The following is a 20,039-nucleotide window of genomic DNA, read 5'->3' as shown; positions in this document are numbered from 1 at the left end:
ATTGAATTATGCCTGGAATGAGTACGTAACATTGTAAATTCAGTAGATGAATACAGTGGAAATAGATGGCGCAAACTACTTTTCTTACTTTACCAAGATACTTGGTACAATGACTATGACTAACGTCAGTAAGGCTTTTCTAAATTAAAAATTCTTTAAATAAAAATGTTTGGTGTCGTCCTGGGGAGGTTCTTAGGTATTGAAATCACTAATTACATATATCTCAAAATATATTCATTTTTTCATACAATGGATATTACGCAAAACGATAGATCTTGGGATTACATAAGCAAAGAAAAAAAAATCAACAAAATCCGACTAATATAAGCAAAGATATACCGAATGTTGATATCATCTATCTGTAAAAATAAAAATGTGATGTCAGTTTGTAACGTATTTATAATCATCGAAAATTCTAAACCGATGTAAACGTGTTTTTTTTTCAGAATGTTCAATGTTCTTTTTTTTTAATTTACTGAGTTTTTGTTTAATACCAGAGAATTACAAGAAGAATCAATGAAACAATTGGCGTGAATTTAATCGGGTTCTAGACGACAAACCAGTTTACAGGTCTGAAATTTATGATTCCATCTATAAATGAGACGAAATGTAAATTTTCTCCTTGTGTGTTGGCGTCTCTTGAAAAAAAAAATACTTAAATTCAATACATTTAGCCTTAAGGTTATCTTCAAATTTTAGTTTTTGTTTCTATTGCATTTTTAATATCTTTTTATTTTTTTTAAGATTGTCTAAACTGGATTTGAAAATTTTTGCTAATTTCTATGTTGGACTACCTATTCCATTTACTATAAGTATGAAATAACCTTGTGGCTTAAGTTAACTTAACCGCCAAAATCGCATTTTTTTGTAACATTCATTAGTTCGGAACTAATACTACTCGGGAAGAATTTGAATCTATTTCTCCAGATATCACAAACAATTGACAGAGTGAGTAAGCAGCCTGCTTGCTTCAGTAAATAAAAATAAAGGTGTATAGAATATTAATTGATATTTTGTTTTCCCCCTAAAAAGTAGTTGTTTTCAATGATGATTCCCCCAGTATCTTTCAACATAATTTTTTTTAATGAAGTTAGTTTGGATAATTTAACTATGTTATTGCTTTTTCCCCTACGCCGCAGGGTTCTGACAGCCCAATAAGCCCTCTCCTTATGTCATCGAGGCGAGGGTAGTTATTGGTTGGATGTCATATTTGCCTCCAAGCAAAACGAGCCCCAAGGATTATTTCTTACTCCAATTCTATGAAGATGGGCACCCAAGTAATTGTGACCAGTTATAGCTCTAAAAACGAAAACCGATAAGTGGCGGAGAAGGTCTGGGGCCTGTTTCATAATCGAAGCTAATAGTATTAGCCCATAAATACAAGTACACAAACTATAAAGTACAAGCACTAATACATTTGTTTCGTGATAAGAAAACTGTTTGTGATAATACATGATTTTAAAAGAAAAAATTATCTGGCAAAATTGTATAAGTCAGTGAAATAGTACCAAATACAAACTGCAAGATTAATAGTATTAGTTTGTACTTTATTATGAAACAGGGCCCAGGTGTTATGTGATCACTAGGACTGATGAGCCAGGCCTCTGCATTCCTTCTGTAGACTCCTGATAGTTTTGTTGCAGCTCATTTCTCAAGGACGCATAGATCAGGTTTTTAGCAGCAGCAAAACAAGTGTGTGCATGAGGCATCAGGGATCCTTCTTTGGCTAATGCATGGCCTGTTCATTTCTCCTGATTCCGAGGAATGAAAGTATCGAGGGTAGTGCCCCTTATAGTACAAGAGCCTGGAAGAATAAAAGGCAGTTATTACACTCCAATTTTGGACTACTTAATTGAAAACTAGGTATGATTACTAGTCAAAATTGATGAGTCTGCCAATATAGGTAGGGGGAAGAAAAAATGGCAGCTGTTTCAAAAGCTTAATTTTTCATTCGGAGCTCTATATCTTAAAAAAGTATCAACAATACTGGAAAATCTAAAAGAACATTATTTAAAGAAGAGTAAATTTGCTGAAATATTAGCCCTAATACAGCTATATACGTCCAATAATTCTCGAGATATAGCCTTTGAAAAAGCAACTTTTCATAAAAATGTACCGAAATATCAGTAGTTAGTGAATTTATTTTGAGAAATCTATATCTCAGGAACTATGTGACGTACAGGTGTTTATTAGCAATCAAATTAAATTTAGTTTAATAAACTATAAAGTAGTTTATGACCTTTACCTTCGTAGGAATAGTAGTCTTCTTGATATTTGCTAAAATAACTTGATTTTTAGTTGTTCGGACAATAAGTTTGATTTATGAAAAACTTTATTTCAGGAACCATAAGATATATGGATGTCTGCCACCACTCAAATTAAAGCTAGTTAAATTTACTATAAAATGGTTTATAAACATGGGAGTAGTTTTCATGATATTTGACAGAGTAAACTCACAAAATGTTAATTTATAGTTGTTCGTATAAAATGTTGGATTTTTTAAAAAATATATCTCTAGACCCATAAGATGCACATATGTCCGCCAACACTCAAAATAAAGAAAATTTAACTTACTATAAATTATTTTATGGCACTTATCTTCGTAGGGATAGTAGTTTTTATGGTATTTGCAAATGAATATAAATCTGGCAAATGAAAATTTGTCCGAACCATAAATCAATTTATTTTGGCAAATTTCATGAAAACTACTACCCCTAGGAAAATAAACTACTTAATAACTCATTAAACTAGCTTTGATTTGAGTGTTTATAGATATCTGTATGTCAAATGGTTTTTAAGATATAGATTTTTCAAAATAAATTCACTAACTACTTATCTTTCAGTATATTTCACACATTTTTATGGAATGTTGCTTTTTAAAAATCTATATCTCCTATTCTATTGAAAGTAAATAGCTGTATTAGTGCTTACATTTTAGCAAATTTTCTCTACTTTAAATAATGATCTCTTAGATTTTCTGTTATTGGTAGTTGTAAAGATATAGAGCTCAAAATAAAAGATTAATTATTTTTAACATTTTGAAACAGCCCCATTTTTATTCCCCCTACCTATACTTGGCAGACTCATCAATTTTGACTAGTAATCATACCTAGTTTTCGATTAAGTAGTCAAAAATTGGGGTGAAATAACTGCCTTTTTTCTCCTCTTTGTATTACCATGAGGAGCTCCTCCAGCAGTCCTCTTACCTCCAAAACTTAATTAGAATTTATTGGCAGGTTATTGCAAACACTGACTATGGCAACCTATGAGTGAGTAAATGAGAATCTCTTGCTAATGTTGGCTTATTTTTTCAATAACAAATTAAAATATAGTTTATAACTTTATGATTCACATGTTTCATTTACCAACTACTTCTTTATTGTTATTATCTTAAAAGAACATATTTTTATGTACCAATACATTTCTACAAAGCAGCAGGGCCATAGCAAGATCCTGCTGCACCCTACAATACCCCGAGGTCTTAATAATTTGTTAACATTTCTGTAAAACTGTTTTTACATAATAATAATCTTATTATTACAGAAAAGCTAAACCTCAATGTGCTAAGTATTGTACATATTTAGAATTTATACCATTATGCTAAGAAAGAACAAGATTTGGAAGTATAGGTTAATAATAGAAGAAAAAAAAGTGAATATTTTATTTTTAGGAAAAGTAAAAAGGATGATAAAAAAAAAAAAAATAATAAGGACAAAATCACGTACTACTATTATGTATTTTAATATTTAATCTTTATACCTCTGTAATATAAGAATAATAAGCCATTGTCCAGTATGCTGTGTGTATAGCAACCTAATGCAGATGGATGGCACTGCTTTTTTGAATAAAGTGTTTCTCTCTTCAAGGGGGAGGATTTTTCATGGTTAATTATGTATCCTCATAGTACCAGCACCCTTGGTGGAGGCATATATCGCCACTTCCTAGCTATGGTCCTGCTTGGCAGACCTTTTTACTCCATTTCTTAGTTTTATTAATATTATTTTTTTTATTCAAACCACTGTTTATTAGGAAAAATTAATAGGAAGAGATATTAATTGTTGAAATACAAAACAGAAAAGGAGAATTGTTAAGGAACATTGAATGCAAGATTTGCTTGTTAGCCTAAAATAATTGAGAATTAGGTATTAGCAAATACAAAAAATCTAAATTAATTGGAAATTTATTAAGCCACTACTAATTCTAAGTTTGTAATGAAAATAAAACCTAGAACTATAAAAATATTAATTTGTTTTTAGAACAGACTGTCAACTAATTTCTTAGAAGAGAATGTATCTAACAAAGAAATATACTTTATCACGTTATTATTTGATCTTAGAACATCTTACAAAATCAATATCAGGCATAATAAATCCCTTTAAAAATTATTAAATGTTAAAAAATTAAACAATTGAGTACAAATAAATAAATAAGAAATATTACAAAACTATTAACAAGTGATTGAATTAAATTAAAAACTATAAAAAACATTTTATTAAAACGAAATAACAACTAATTTTATAGCATATAACAGTGATGAACAGTAAGAAAATATCACTAAAAGAATACTGATCAAAGTGGTTATATTTTAATCCAAAAATACATAGTAGACTTAATAAGATAAATGGTAAAACCAATTACTCTGGAATAGTTTAAAACATAGCAAATAACGAGTCAAATAAATTATAGAACATCAACAAACAAAAATAAAACAATTGTGCTTTATTGATTATTACAAGTATAGTAAGTTACTATTACAATCTGAAACAGCCAAATATACAATCAACAAAGACATTAAAGATGACTAAACAGGCCTTTCTAGTTGAAGCTTCTTTAGCTCTTTTGGTTTACTCATCCTCAAGTTGTGTGAAATTAATTTAGCAAGATATAATGAAAAGCCAGATAGTTGAGGACCAGAAAATGGTAATCCAAATAATAATGCTAATTTTGTCTGCAAATCCTTTGTTTTATCAATAACACCATCATCATCTGGCATAACCTAAAAGAAAATGATCAAAAGTATAATTAAATTAATGATAATAAATAACTTCATAATAATTAATATAATAATTCTGAAACGTAATCTCTTTCTCTTGAGCCCGTTTGTTTGGATGATCCAAGTAAATTGTATTTTTTTTAAATAAATAGATAATTGAATCTATATTAATGATATTTCAAATGAGTTTTAAATTAAAAAAAAATACTAATAATAAATTATCATATTCGTAATTCGATATTAACAAAAGTAGTTAATTTTTTTCATGTAGAGTGGCCAAAAAGAGGTAATATAATAAATTTCAGAACATTGGTGAGGTTTTCCCAACTCACATCAATTGTGGAACCCCTTAGGACCAGAAACCATTGGGGATTAACTCTTCCATCAGAACTGTTTGGAGATGAAACCTGAAAAATTTAGACCTATTCAGCAAGGTCAGACGAGCTAAGTGGACTGAAAACTGGAACCATTAAGGGAATTGTTTGAAAAGTTCTGGCACACTCATGCCTAAATAATACGTTCTGATGATTTTAATGTCCCATCAGAAAGTAAAAATCTACATGATGTATAGGCTCTAGAAAAACATCAGACAATGTCCTTTTGTCGTAGTCAACAGTAATTACCAGTTTTAAGTTATTAAAAGTTTTTAAGTAATTGGAAAAACTACTTTTTTTTTTTTTTAGATTTTAGAAATATTTTTTTAAACCACCAACCAGCCTGAACTTTTTGAAACCCAGCCTAATTACACATCTACAGCATAGGAAGAATCACCATCAATAATTGAAAATTCCTAGGCATTGAGATACAGTAATGAATGTCAGTGAGTGAGTGGTTATAGACAGCTACAGCCCGTTTTTATATATAGATTCTAATACATGGAATACAATAATTTATAAAACTAAAATGTATTATCAAAATAGAAGCACGCCTTCGTTCGAATAGTTTTATTTTATTGGCAAAGATAATTAAAGCTATACAAGAAGGCCGTTTTAATTCTTAACATATAGATTCCTGTAACATCCAAGCTATAATAAACTAAATAAGTTAATTACCTTATCCACTACATGCTTATATATTAAACCGTCTCCTCCAACATAAAATGTAGAAAATCCATCATACCACCTAAAATATAAATTAATCATTTGTTAAAATAATACAAGTTCATTATAGATAGAAAAGGAGTAGATATTTAAAACACAAAATAAATTAGAGTCAGTATTCAACATGTGAACGAGTCTAAAAAACCTTAATTTCTTTTCAATTTAATGGTTGCGATATTTATTTATCTTTGATTTTAAATTTTTCTCAAAAAATAAACAGATTAACAAACTTACATTTCTTGATTTTCAGTAATTTCTTCTTTCAGTTTCCAAATTTTAAACCTCCAGAATGTAAGAAAAACCTAAAACAAAACATTATTGTCCAGATTATGAAACATACATAATTTCCATTCTTGTACAGGCAGTCCTTGTACTTATCTCAAGTTCTGCTTCTTGGAAAGTGAATTAAATTGAGACATGTCCAATAAAAATGTAAATATATATTGCCAAATCAATTGAGTACTTCTCATTACATTTATCAGTATCTTTTTGTCTTTAAATATCGTTTTAACTGTAGTTCTGAGTAAACATTTTTTTTTTTTTGCTTTCAGATTTCAAACTTTCTTTTGTTTTCAGCGTAATCGCATGGTGTTTTTAAGAAATCTTGCCAGGTAGAACACTTTTGTCACTTGTTTTCCATTTAAAATCCCTAACGGATAACATTTTTAACTAAGGCTAAAAGAAACTGAAGAAACAATACAAAATAAGAAAATAAAGAAATTAGCTGTAATATTTTTGTAATAATTAAAAGAAATTATCACCATTTTTGTATGTAGTTATTTCTGAGGAAGTATAAATTGTATTCATGTATGTTTCACACTATTGAACCCATTCTCTTTTCACTCATTTACTTGTTAAATTAATTTAATAGCTTTATTTCAAAATTGACTATTCTACAGCTTAAATTTAACAGCTTTCTTCGATAAATAAATCAATTTTTTTTAAAGCAATGTTACTTCAAATTTGCTTTGACTTTGGGCAGGCCTTGGTATAAATTGGTTAACAATGTAACTCTAGAACAACTTAAATTGGGATTACCTGTATTAAATTGCTGCTAGAGCTACAGGAATATTTTTAAAAAAAGGTTGGTACTGATCAGTGGTTAAATGTTAGGTTTCGTGAATACATAACGTTAAGGTATTTCTCATTGCACATAATGCCACAATGCTATGCAGTAGATATTAGTGCAAAATTAAAATAAAATTGGCTACCTACTATCAATGTTGAAATATAACTTCACCATAATACATTGTAAATTGTGATATTGTTTATTTTCAATCTATTTATTAAACAGAAATTCTAACGTTTGGTCAGCCTTGGGTGGTTCATAGTAGTTTGTCAACCAGTTTTTTGGGTCAGTGAACATGAATTTGGGGATTACTGACAGATATTTTTCTGGGAACCAATTCTTAATAAAAAAAATACCAGAATGATAGCAGTTTATTTGTCCATATCTCAGAAACTATAGTTTTTTTCTTCAAGAAGATATCTTTATCAAATAAAAAAATAATTAAAACAAAATTTTCTATATACAATGTTCCTCTATGATCAACTGCTAAGCTATTAGAGCATGCTGTAAAAGCGGGTTATTTTTCAAAAGGTGAATAAAATTTGAGTCTAATTTCCATGAAAACTATCTACGTTCACTTAAACTGAACTGATGATATTAAACTCCAAGAAATATGTATATATTTCTATCAAATGGTGAAAATACACTAATAATTACCTAAATTTACAATCAGTCGCAGCAGTTAGATGAAGTCCCCTTGTTCCTTCTTCATCATACTCGTCTCCTGTATCACTTCAGTAGAACAGAAAGGAAACAAAGAAAGGAAAATAAGAATGGAATTAAGGATTGGTAGGATTCGATATCTCACTCCTCTCCTGCTAAAAACCATCTAAGGAGACCAAAAAGGAAAAGAAGAAAAGAACTATGGAACAGTGGTGTTCAATACTGATGCTTCCTTTGATTAAGCAAATATGTAAGTACTCTTCATAAATTCTATATATTTCATGAAGTTTAATAGTATGTACTCTCAACTATAGTGAAATTTCCATGGATATAAGACATGAAGGCCCATATATCGTAATTTTTTCAAAATAGTCCTTATCGTCAGGAAGGTGGCTAAGCGGTTAGTCATAACGGAACATAATAAATTCATAAATTGGTGGGAAGTTTGTTTACTTTAATTTTGCAAGGGATATCATCTAAAAAAAACAAAACAAGGTTTACAGAAAAATATCAGTTAGTAAACCTCAGATTCATGTTCACTAACCTAAAAGATTAGGGTATAACAAAATTTACAACTACAACAAAACTTTCCTCCATTTACCCTTTTTTTGGGCAAGTTTAACTGGATTATAGTATCACATATGTAAATTGCTAGAAGGAATAGCAATTTTATGTTACATTTATAACTAATGTGTTTAAACAAAATTAACAATGAATATAATTAAAAGAGTGATACATACACGTAATCCAGATATTCCTACAATCCTCCATCTAACCCTGACTGTTCCATCTTCTTCATGTTTTGTTATCTTCATTACTTCTAATTTTACAAAAGCGAATTTTAAATGGCCAAGTGTCCTAAGTAAAGCCACCTGTTTTACATAATGATATATACCTCTGAAACAAACATTACAACAGAAGTTACAACCATTGAAAGGAATGTTTAATTATAAATTATTAATTTATTTTATTTAATATATTGTATATAGAAAGGTTTTGCGATTTGAATCTTGCTATTATATATGTATAATATATACTGTAGCCTCACTGAGGTGGATGACAATGAAAATTGAGACAGTAAAAATAATTGAAATAAGATGGTAAATACCTTCAAGTAGAGGTTTAAAGTTAACAGAAAAATGTATTCAAGTTAAATATATACATAAGTAACAATATTTAATGTACTTACATAGTTTTTGATCCTCGGATGTTATTTTCAAATATCAAGTTTGGATGATAGATAGAATAATCATGAGGTTTAATAAAAAGTTCAGGAAGCTATAAAAACCAGAAATAAATTTAAGGATAGAACCTTGTAATTAAAATAATTAATACAATGTGAAATTCATTAACCAAAGGAAGATTTAAAATTTCCTATTTTGGATATATTGGCAGTTTGAAATAAAATATTAACTGAAAACTTTATTGACTTTAATATTAACAAACTAAATAGTCGTGTGAACCAAATCAAAGTTTTTTTTATTGACAAAGGTGAATCTACTTGCCTCTGATCCAGAAGAGCAAATCCATTAATAAATAATATAATAAAATTTTAATAATATAAACTTAACAAAGTCAATAATATACTTACTGACTTCTCTAAAACATTATAAACTCTAAATAATTGCTCTGAAGTAGGTCTTCCTTCTAGCTTGTCAGAATTATCTGGCTGAGCAAATGTATGTTCAACTGGTGTTTCTGAATTAACTAAAGGTTCATTTCTCATAGGTTTGCTATTATAAATAAGAGAATCAAGGTGGCTTTCATCTTTTTTGATAGTGTCAATGTTTAAGGTTCTTTTTTCATAACTTTGAATGTTAGACAAGAGGAAATTCACTTGATATTTCAGTTCATTATGTTTATCAAAACATTCATGATGTGCTGATTGCAGCTTCCATCTGTCTTTGTAAGATATGATTCCAACTGATCTCGTCTCAGGCAAAATTGGAGAGTGATGAAGAATTTTGATTTGATTAACCTAGAAAAAAAATTCTACTTATAAAACTCAAACAAAATCAGCACAATTAACCTAATTAATGAATGATTAATATCACTATATGATAGATTAAGTGGCTGAACCCAAAAAATCTTGAAAACTCCAATAATGATTTTTTTGGTTCATGCGTTCCACCATATTTGTGTTTGATGCCACAACAACCCTACTTTCCAAATATTCCAGCAGATATAAACACTTTAACTGTCCAAATAGTTCTGTTTCTAGTCAAAATGAAAAGTAATACAATAAGAAACATTAAGCTTTATTTAATGTGTAATTACATCATGTTGGTAAAGAATTCGAAGTTTCCCAAATTAATCACATACTGAGCAATATTTTAGGTTGAACAAAAAAGCAAAACAATTTAGCCTAAACACAGTATATGCCACGATTTTCACTGCAAGGCACATAAAGACATTCAAAGTTGTAATAAAGATAAATGACTTTTTTCAATCAAGAGTATTGAAAATAACATAAAGAGAAGGAAAATATTGAAAATCAAAAATAAAGCAGAATTGAGGTGTTCAGAATCCTCCTAGCTAAAAGTGAGGAAGACTAAGTAAGTAAAATATTTTTCTCAAGCATGTGTACTCCTCACCCCTTCTTCTCGTTTAGTGTTGAGTACCAAAGACTCTGTCCTTTCTCTTACCATTTTTCCTGTAACCTAGTTCTATTCTAATTCCTGTTTACATATTCTGGTTTAGAGTTCTTCGTTTGCCAGGACTGACCTATACCTATCCTTACATTTAATTGTTTTCAAAAATTATTTTTCTTTTGAAATGGTAGGTATTTTGCTTGAGACATATTTTCCATGATTATTTAATATAAAGAGATTTTCAAATATTAATTAATCTTTTTTTTTTTAATTAATTCACATTTATGAATTGTTATCTGACCATTTTTGTGATCAGTTCATGAGTGTCAATATTTCTTCATCAATTAAAACATTATGAAAAAAAAACACATGTTTTCTTTTCATATTTCTTTAGTATAGGAATCCATGAGAAATAACAAATGCTTGTATAAAATTTAAAAAAGTAGTCTGTTAGACTCCATCTCTTCTCTAACCATCAAATTAATGTTCTTCAGCAAAGGGTTCAAACTGAAACCAATTAGATACAAAACTTTAAAAATAGTTTTTTAAAAGCTGCAATAACAATTTTAAAACTCTAAGGGTTTCCGATCATTTAGATCCACCATTCAATCATAAGCAGAATACTAAGAATTTCATACAGGTATATGAATAGTCTTTTTACTTATTAATTGTGGTTTACTATCAGGATTAAGTTTATAGGTCTTTAACTTCCAGATTGTCATCAAAGCTGTTCAGGAATCAATAAAGGAATCATAAGTCTTCTTCATCTTGGATAATTTTTTTTTTTAATGAGTGACATGTATTATTTACAAAACCTTTGTTTTTAAAAACTGTTAATGTTAAATTCAGCATTAAAAAAAAATTAGACCACAGCAAGAGGATCAAACAACCTATAGATTAACATCCTATTCTAACCAGACAATTTAAGAATTATTTCAAAGGTTAGTGAAACAATGAATTTTCAAACTAAGAAGCAAAAAGATTAAACACTATGTTGACTTGGAATGAATTATTCCTAAATTATTATGCAGAACCCCAAAAAGAGGCTCAGGGAACCCCGATGTATAAATGGAAAAATAAGGCGGAGTATCAAATAGACAAGTTTAAAAAACTAAAACCTCTGCTTTCTTAATAATTTTAATTCTATAGGACATCACAATTTAAAAAATTATATGTGTTATAAGATGGTAAGATAACAACACTTTCTATTTATTTATGCTATAATATAGTGAAATAACCATATATAAATAAAACGTTAGTAACTGATGGCATATCCAGAAAACTAATAATTTATTTATCAATTTTAGATAAGCAGAGAAATTTAGTAGAAATATATTAGAGACAATAACAGAGAATTTAAATTGACCAATTTAAAAAACTATTTTAATTTAAACGTTTACAATAAAGTTGTTTTTCATCAGGTAGATGAATTTAATATGGAAACAAAAATTAAGAATGATATTGAAGGGCTAACATTTTAAAATTTAGTATAGGACTAAAACAGTCCTACACTAAATATGATATATCATATTTAGACAATATATATAAACATATATGGCAATCTACTAAATATGATATATGTTTCAATCAAAAGTCAATTGTTAGATTTATATTGTACTCCAACAATTGCTTGTAAGTAGCAATACTAACTGGAAAAAAAGTGACCTACTATTTTTATTACTACTATGTACTTCTATTAAATAAAATATCAGTTAGTTCCTATGCTCAATGCAAGAAGAATGGGAATCATTACATAAATAGACAATTCTCCATTGTTTAAAACAATCTGACTAGGAATAATAAATTATTTCAAAAGTAAATTTACAAACAACTTCAAAAAAGTTGATAACAAAATAATCATCAGTTCCAACACTAAAGCAATCCTAGAGACATGATGATTTAAAATACCTAAAACTTACAGGGGTAATATATTAAAATTCACATAAGAAATTATAACCAATCACTTATTTACTAAAACTTTAGATTTTAATATGAATGGAAAGAAAAACATTAATTATGAAAACAAAAAATGTACTAAATACCTCTGAATTGCCTGCTCCATTTCCATTTTGAATGCAAAGAACTGATGTTACGTGATTGGGTAGACTTTGAATAGATGGCATTAATTTATTGGATATTGAACGCAAACATAAAGCCATGACAAAACGATGTTGCGAAAAAATGAGTACTTAAACGTCAAGACTATCTTATTAGGAACCTCCGGTAAATTCTAACCTGCAAAAGAACTATTGAAACCTCCTCTTAGTTTGAAAATAAAATCCATAGACATTCGAAATGACCTTGTTCAACCTTAAGTTCACTTTTATTTAAATTTATTCCATTTAAAGTAATTTATGTTGTTTTTTCATTACTATCGGGTCGAAATAAATAAAAAACAACATATTATTTTTTTTTCTACCAATATCATAAATAGTGTAGATTAAGACACGATATGACGTGACATCTCATCTTCACCACTACGTCCAAGTAATGGATTTCAAATTCCCACTTTTTCAATGCATTATTGTTATTAATTTACCACAAGCATACTAGCAAATTAAAGTCTCATCATCATAAAATTGTCATAGAGAAGAAAACTATTATACTACTAAAATATATTTATACTAATAATATATTATACAACTAAAATATATTACGTGACATACCATCTTCGCTACGACGTTAAAGTATAGGAATTGAAATCCCCATTGTTTTTAATGTACCATTGTTATTAATTTACCACAAGCATAGTAGCAAATTAAAGTATTATCATCACAAAACTGTCTTAGAGAAGAAAAACTATTGAAAGTTAATTATCGGATTTAGTGCAGTAAATACAAATATTTAAGCCTTCAGATGAATGAATAATTCAATATAGATATACTAAAAACGTGAATACGATGGTATTCACATTTATACCTTTAAATATTCACTTTTTTGTGCCATGAATACGAATACATATGGCGTCAAATGCCTAAATATTAAAATATTCATATTCAGAAAAGTAAATATGATTGTATTCACAATCCTGTTCACTATATTTAAAATGGTAGTATGACTTCAAATGGTTGAATATCATAATATTCAAATTCACAAATGTACATGCAATGGTATTAAAAAACATCTTCATTGTATTTAAACAAGTAAATAGGAATATATATGAATTCAGAGGATTGAATATCAAAATATTTACCCTTAGAAGGGTAAATATGATTTTATTCAAATATTAACTGTATTCATGACACAGTAAGACAAAAATAAGTCTTTTAACAATTGTATGTATATCGTACCTTCAAAGCTTGCCTAGGAAAGAAGTCGTATATCAATTGTCATCACAAACCACTCATTTTTACTCCTTATTAACTTACTATCTGACACACCTGCTTCAGGCTAGTGACTCTTGTCTATAGGCTATAGGCTATAGGCTATAGGCTATAGGCTATTGTCTATAGTCTATTATCTATAGGCTATTCTCTATAGTCTATAGGCTAGTGACTCTTGTCTATAGCTAAATTATAAATTTCCCGTGTGAGTTCTTATTACGTGAACTGTATATTTGCGTATATTGTGAACTGCTTATTTAAAGCAGAGGAAATACCCGTTACTGAAAGGTTGCTGTACTGGATAAAGGAAATCGGTAGGGCTCTAAATCAATTCTGTAGTGGAGTGATTTGTACAATAAAAATTTTTATGCGATAAAAAAAGTCAAAATATGTTATAAAAAACTTAGAAATATTAAAAATGAAAAATTGTAGACATTAAACTTAAAAAGTCTTAAAGCAAACAAAATACTATACCTATACAAATTTTTAATCCGTTGATGGAAAGTTAAAAAAAAAATAAATAAAAACGAAAAAGTTACATTTAATCCTGTCGAGGTGGTTCTGTTATATTTGACGCCTTCTGGTGAAGGATGACTTACGGGGTGACAGCCGCAATTTCTCTAAGAACACAATAAATGGCTAGAGAATACATAAGTTGTGAAACGAACTGAAGCTCTTCGTCTTGGCGGGAAGTGCTAATGGATTCGGCTGTGATTTCTCAACTCGTTTGCCACGCCTCTGGAATGCACATAAGGCTCGCCTTTTTGGCATAACTTTTGCAGCCAGCTTACCCCCGTCATTATACTCTTTCCTCCAAGATATCCACTGAGGTAATTACGGGCGTACTCAGCTTTCCTTCAAACGTAAATTGCAGCCAAAAAGAGCGGAGTTGACCACGCCCTCCCTCTCTTGTTTAGGTTAACGTTCAGGTAAATAGAAATGTCTCAATTTATAAAATTATCTAAAAAGCCGTTCATTTAATCACAAGTTTTAGCTGAATATAAAATGTAATAAATATTATTTTCTGTAATTTGGCTCACCAATAACGAAAATCCATTCAGACGTTCTCAAGAAATTCGTACAAAACTTAAAAATAATGTAAACAGATATAGAAGGCAGCCGGTGGTTGGTCTCTATTTCTTGTACCTATTTTATTTTCACAATACAAGTTGAGATTACATGGGAGCAAACAGTATTGTTGCCAACGAACGTTGACTTTTGGCCAATTCCAGCGTTTGCTTCCAACAAATGTAGACACCGTCCAGTTAAATTCAAGAGCAACATTTATAGGAAACATACTTTTTCTTTTTCCAACATTTTCCGTTGGCTGTTAAGGTGGATCCACATGTTGGCCGCTCGCCATGGCTCGGAGGCTCGTACAAATGCTCGGCAAGCAAAGTGCGGACCATCCACATGTCAGTGTTATTCAGAGAGGCAAACATGGAGGACGTTGAAGTGATTTCAGCAATTGGCCTGGGATTATATTATTTTTATTACAAAAGAAAACGTAAAATACGACAAATAAGATGGTGGATGACAACAATTCACAAAAATCGGACTAGATAAGCTTAAAATTAAATAAAAATTAATTAAACTCATCTTTTATTTTAACTTTCATAATTGTCCTGTTGTATATATAATCTTGTAAAAAATGTATACAATGAAAGATTAGATTGTAAAGATATACTAATACGTTTATTCTTCTTCCTGTATAAAGAATTAACCTATTGGGTATTGTGTTATTGAAGTTAACTATTTCAGCCTGTGGGACTGAAAGTGGTGCAAGTCATTTTTTACTTATTGTAAGAATTTCAATTGTTTATAAATGTTATTAAACGATGTATTTAGTTAAGAAATATGTTATTTTAGTGCATATTGTGTACTTAAACAACATATGAAAAGTGACAGCTCTCAGTTGCAACTAGACAAAGAACAATGGTGGAGACGCTTCACGAGCGCCCTCACGAACCCCTTTGATCTGTGGCCAAAAAACCGACTCTCGACGGCTCGGCAACGAGCCTAGGCCAACCGAGCCAAGCCACCCATCCACATGCTCGTGTATGTCTGAGTTCGCCATGGCTCGGCCAACATGTAGAGGCCCCTTTAGAAACATCAAAGAATGACGGAAATATTTCTTCCAAATACAACTTTTCCATCAACATAATGTATAATTAATTAAGTTACATAACATTCATTTTTGGAAAAATAAAAACAACCGAGGAATATAGATTTTTAAAGGAAAATAAAATGAATGGAAGGCACAGGATTCCAGGAGGGAAAAAAAACTAACTCCAGGAGGATAACGAATTTTCAACACTATTGATAAATTACACAGCCCTATAAATTGAATACATTAGATATCACCGACGCATTTAAATGCGTTTTCTTTTTTTTTTTTTTTTTAAATTCATTTATGGATTATTTATTTATCTCGAAATGTATAATCTCAAAGGAGGAGTTCGTTTTTTCTATGTAAAATACTTTTAAAAAATGTCAAAAACAGAATACCAAAAAAGGTTCATTATTTAAATAATATACGAAAAACATGTAAATGATAAAATTTATTCAAGTAAAAATTAAACACACTAAAACAGTTGCCAGATAACCATAATTAGAAAATATATTAATCATATAAATACATATAGATCAAGGAAACATTATTGTAGATTATAAATATTGTACAATTTTATTCAAACATATTTACATAAATTTGTAGGTAGCCAGAAAAAATAATGAAAAATATGAAAGAAAAGGATAAGCTAAACAATTAAATAATTTTCATAAAATGAAAAAATAAATATACCTTATAAATGATTGTCTTCTGTCTACGACTTAGATTAAAAGAATAACACTTATACATGATACCTTATTATCATAATTTTTGAGCTTGTTCTTCAGTCTTTCTAAGAGACGACTAAAAACGTATAAGAAAAGAAAGAAATTTTTAAAAAGATTATGGTACCGTGAAAGTAAAGCTAACGTAATCTAAGTTTTAGGAAATATTTATCACATAATCATTATTTACAGTGATTTTTTTTTGTAGCTGTGATGAGAAATGTATGCCCATATTTTACATGTCATGATTATGTACAAATGAGATGCTATTTTAAGACACATTTAATAAAAAAGATAGATTCTATTTTATACCATCAACTATATATTAGTACTATATCAATACATCAAAGTTTAAAATCATTATAGAATATTACAAAAAGAGACTTTACATTACGGCGAGAAATAAAATTGTTTCCTCGTTGAATAAAATATTCCAGCATGATAACAGATAAAAAATCGTAAAAAAAAAAAAAAAGAATAAACATAAAAATAGCCACAATTATTAAAATATCTCAACTTATTTATTTTTGTTTACAATTGAATGTTCAGTATTCTATCAATGGAAATTATCGATACAATAAAAACTAAACTTTAATATTCACCATTTTATAATTCAAAATACTATTATATATAAGAATGCACAATAAAATATTTAGATTTAGCACACTAGAATTTGTTTTGTTTTAAAAGTTCGTATTAAATATACAGCACTTCCAATAAATTGAAACCTTTTCCAAATCAACAATCAATCAATTTTTCTACTAAATGGCTTCTGTTTAATTTTTGTTAATCTTATAGTTTTATTTAATTAATGAGGATCGTTTACTTCGTTTCATGGTGATCAAAAATTGAATCAGGACACCCCCCAAAATTCATTCATCGATTCCTCTGTCGAAGTAACAACTAAAACTACAAAAGTAACAAAAATCGAAATGCGCATGCGTTTTAGAAAATATGATTTCAAGAATTGAATCAGGATGACCAAAAACCCAATGAACGATCTCCATGTCGATGAAAACCAAAAATTAATTAGCTTATCTGCCATAAAAAATCCGATTAGATAAACAGAATTATCACTTACGAAAACCCACTATACGATCGCCAAATCGAAGAAAACTTCAAAAGTAACATTAATACTAGACGCCTTTACGCGATCAAAATTCCGATTCAACAAATCGAATTAAGACACCCGAAGCCCAATAAATGATTCCCATACTGAAAATTACTTAAAAAGTAACAATAAACCGAAAAGCGATCGAAAGCCGGCTAACCAAACAGAATTAGGGCATCCAAAAACCCAATAAACGATCCCCACTTCGATGAAAACTACAAAAATAACAATAATTCGAAATGCACGCGCAACAAAAAATCCTATTCTAAAAATGAGATCAGAAACACCAAAAACAATATAAAAGATCCCCATTTCGAACACAACTGCAAAAGTATTAATTAACAGAAACCCACAAACGCGATCGAAAATTCAATTTAAAAAATAGAATCAGAACAATTGAAAACTTAATAAACGACCCTTCTCCCACCCCCATTTCGCAGAAAACTCCTTAAGTAATAGTGAATCGAAATGCGCATGCGCGGTCATAAATATTACAGTAAATTCGAAAATAGAATGCTAGAAAACGAAATACACGATTATAAGTATCGAAGAATACATATCGTCCAACAATAATAATTAAATCGTAATGCTGGATTATGAATTAAATGTTGATATTAGCAACTGCGAAAATCCAAGGAAAGATAATAAAATAATTTAAATACACACCGTCCCCAAATAAATGAACTACAATAATTTTAGTTTTCATTAATTTTATACCCAGTAGAAAATAGCACTTAATCTATATTATCTAGTAACTGAAATAAATGTCTTGAAAATATTGCAAGAGTCATTATTGAATCTAATATGATTATTATTTTAATTATTTACACACATATAATTAATTGTAATGACATTATTCAAGTGGGTTAGGTTACAATTTAAATGGATAAAGTTTCGTTTGAAATCAAAAAAGGTACAATTGATTTGGAAAGGGAGTTATTTTGAAATAAAAAAAGTTATTATTGATTTGGAAAGGGGTTTACATCCGAAAATAAAAAGTTACTCTTGATGTGGAAAGGGGGTTAACATTTGAAATGGAAACAGGTTTAAATTAAAATAGAAAAAGTTACAGTTGATATAGAAAATGTTACATTTGACTAGGGAAAGGTTTCAACAAACCTGGAAATGCTATATAAATGAATGGAGAAGTATGTTAGGTGGTTGTTGTAAAGGGGAAGAACCTATTTTTTTAATATATAGTGGGTGTAAAAAATACATAAACATATTTTTTTTTTTTGGCAAAACTCACTACTGTTTCGTAAAGTACAATAAAATACGCAAATAGCAAGGGAACTTTACCAAACATCAGGAGTTACAATTCAACCAAATTCAAGACTGAAGCTGCCTTTACAAATATGTTACCAGTGACAGGGCTGAGAGAGAAGCACCAGGATCTCTGGAATCCTGCACAAATGGGGGAGCTGGGTTGGAGTTCCCCAGATTAAATATAATTATTGTAGCAGGAATGATTCAAGATGTTATCTTACTATAACTTTAATTTTGTTTTTTTAATTATTCATTCTTTATTTATATATCTGTTTTCTTCTATTTCATACTTAGTTATAATTTAATTTATATATTTGTAAATATAGTGTGAATGAGCTCTATGATCCCTATTACAAGTGTCTATAAGTATAAGACAGAACATAATATAACAATACATTAAAATACAATAAATAAAAATACATTAAAAATAAATAAATGTGTGCGTGAGTCCATGCGTACTACCCCAAACACAAACTCAGTCAATGCAGAACAAAAAAACCAGCTGTTGCTACAAATTAGGAGCAATCACAAAGGAATCATACATGTGATGATTTTAAAAAAATGATTTTATTGTGTTGGTAGGCTCAAAAAATGCATTTACTAGGTGTTCATAAGTGGACATAATTGTACTTAAAAATTCGCCAAGGGAGGAAATTTGTAAGCACAATTATGTTGATTTACAAAAATCTAGTAAATCCATTGTGGAACCCACTTAGTTATTTCACAAAATTTTTACAGTTGCTTCATAACTAATTGGGAGTAGCAATATGAAAAGGCTTATTTATTGATCTCACCAATCAATGGAGGCCCAGTCCTGGTGATATGATGAAGCTCCATAGAAGTATGTTTGTATTTCCAACTCCACAAAACCTGTTCACCATATTAATAGTTGAATTTTATCTTATTTCTAGTTTTAATTAGCTAGTTCCAATGCTATATCTCTTTTGAGCTCCAAATTTAATCCACAATTTCATTGATATGAGAAACAGTGCTATAGTTTTTGCTAGGTATTGCGCTTCTGGAGATTCCGACATTTTTTATACAATTCCTTAACTGTATTCTATGTGCAGCACAAGCCATAAGTTTCA

At 29.2% G+C, this 20,039-nt stretch overlaps 2 protein-coding genes and 1 long non-coding RNA gene across 5 annotated transcripts in view; 1 reads left to right on the top strand and 2 right to left on the bottom strand.

The window, feature by feature from the left end:
* Positions 1 to 4,704: 4,704 nt before the first annotated feature.
* On the bottom strand, positions 4,705 to 13,255 carry LOC106684853 (uncharacterized). Of its 2 annotated transcripts, none has more exons than XM_014427158.3 (7): positions 13,083 to 13,255; positions 9,417 to 9,803; positions 9,015 to 9,103; positions 8,566 to 8,722; positions 6,328 to 6,395; positions 6,046 to 6,115; positions 4,705 to 4,996 (listed from the first exon to the last, which is right to left on the bottom strand). In XM_014427158.3, exons 1-7 carry the CDS (start codon positions 13,083 to 13,085, stop codon positions 4,802 to 4,804), a joined length of 969 nt encoding a protein of 322 aa, XP_014282644.1. In that variant the 5' UTR covers positions 13,086 to 13,255; the 3' UTR covers positions 4,705 to 4,801. The 2 variants fall into 2 exon arrangements, with proteins under 2 accessions (XP_014282644.1, XP_066901279.1); XM_067045178.1 differs by lacking the exon at positions 13,083 to 13,255 and adding an exon at positions 12,459 to 12,593.
* Positions 10,794 to 11,687, top strand: LOC106684854 (uncharacterized). Its single transcript, XR_001343752.2, has 2 exons — positions 10,794 to 11,056; positions 11,131 to 11,687. It is a non-coding gene; the product is annotated as an uncharacterized lncRNA (long non-coding RNA).
* smg (sterile alpha motif domain containing protein 4 smaug) overlaps positions 12,527 to 20,039 on the bottom strand; it is a 30,813-nt gene continuing 23,300 nt past the window's right edge. The window contains exon 12 of one of the 2 annotated variants that reach the window (XM_014427154.3): positions 12,527 to 12,662. The gene's annotated coding sequence lies outside the window, so the exon portion shown is untranslated. Of the gene's footprint in view, positions 12,663 to 16,334; positions 19,107 to 20,039 lie in introns of those variants that run through there. The other variant, XM_014427155.3, reaches the window with a different exon arrangement.

The sequence above is a fragment of the Halyomorpha halys genome, unplaced genomic scaffold, assembly GCF_000696795.3.
Source record: "Halyomorpha halys isolate HHAL.00 unplaced genomic scaffold, Hhal_1.1 Scaffold624.1, whole genome shotgun sequence".
Lineage (NCBI taxonomy): Eukaryota > Metazoa > Arthropoda > Insecta > Hemiptera > Pentatomidae > Halyomorpha > Halyomorpha halys.
The sequence above is the reverse complement of the archived record's forward strand: the minus strand, read 5'-3'. Positions and strand labels throughout refer to the sequence as shown.

What these genes read in the sequence shown, in the direction of transcription:
- LOC106684853 (XM_067045178.1), bottom strand. Translation starts at nt 12,575, where the DNA reads ATGGCTTTATGTTTGCGTTCAATATCCAATAAATTAATGCCATCTATT. An exon ending in ATAATGTTTTAGAGAAGTCA is followed by an intron (nt 9,104 to 9,416) that starts GTAAGTATATTA and finishes TGGTTTTTATAG; the next exon opens with CTTCCTGAACTTTTTATTAA. An exon ending in ATAAGCATGTAGTGGATAAG is followed by an intron (nt 4,997 to 6,045) that starts GTAATTAACTTA and finishes ATTTTCTTTTAG; the next exon opens with GTTATGCCAGATGATGATGG.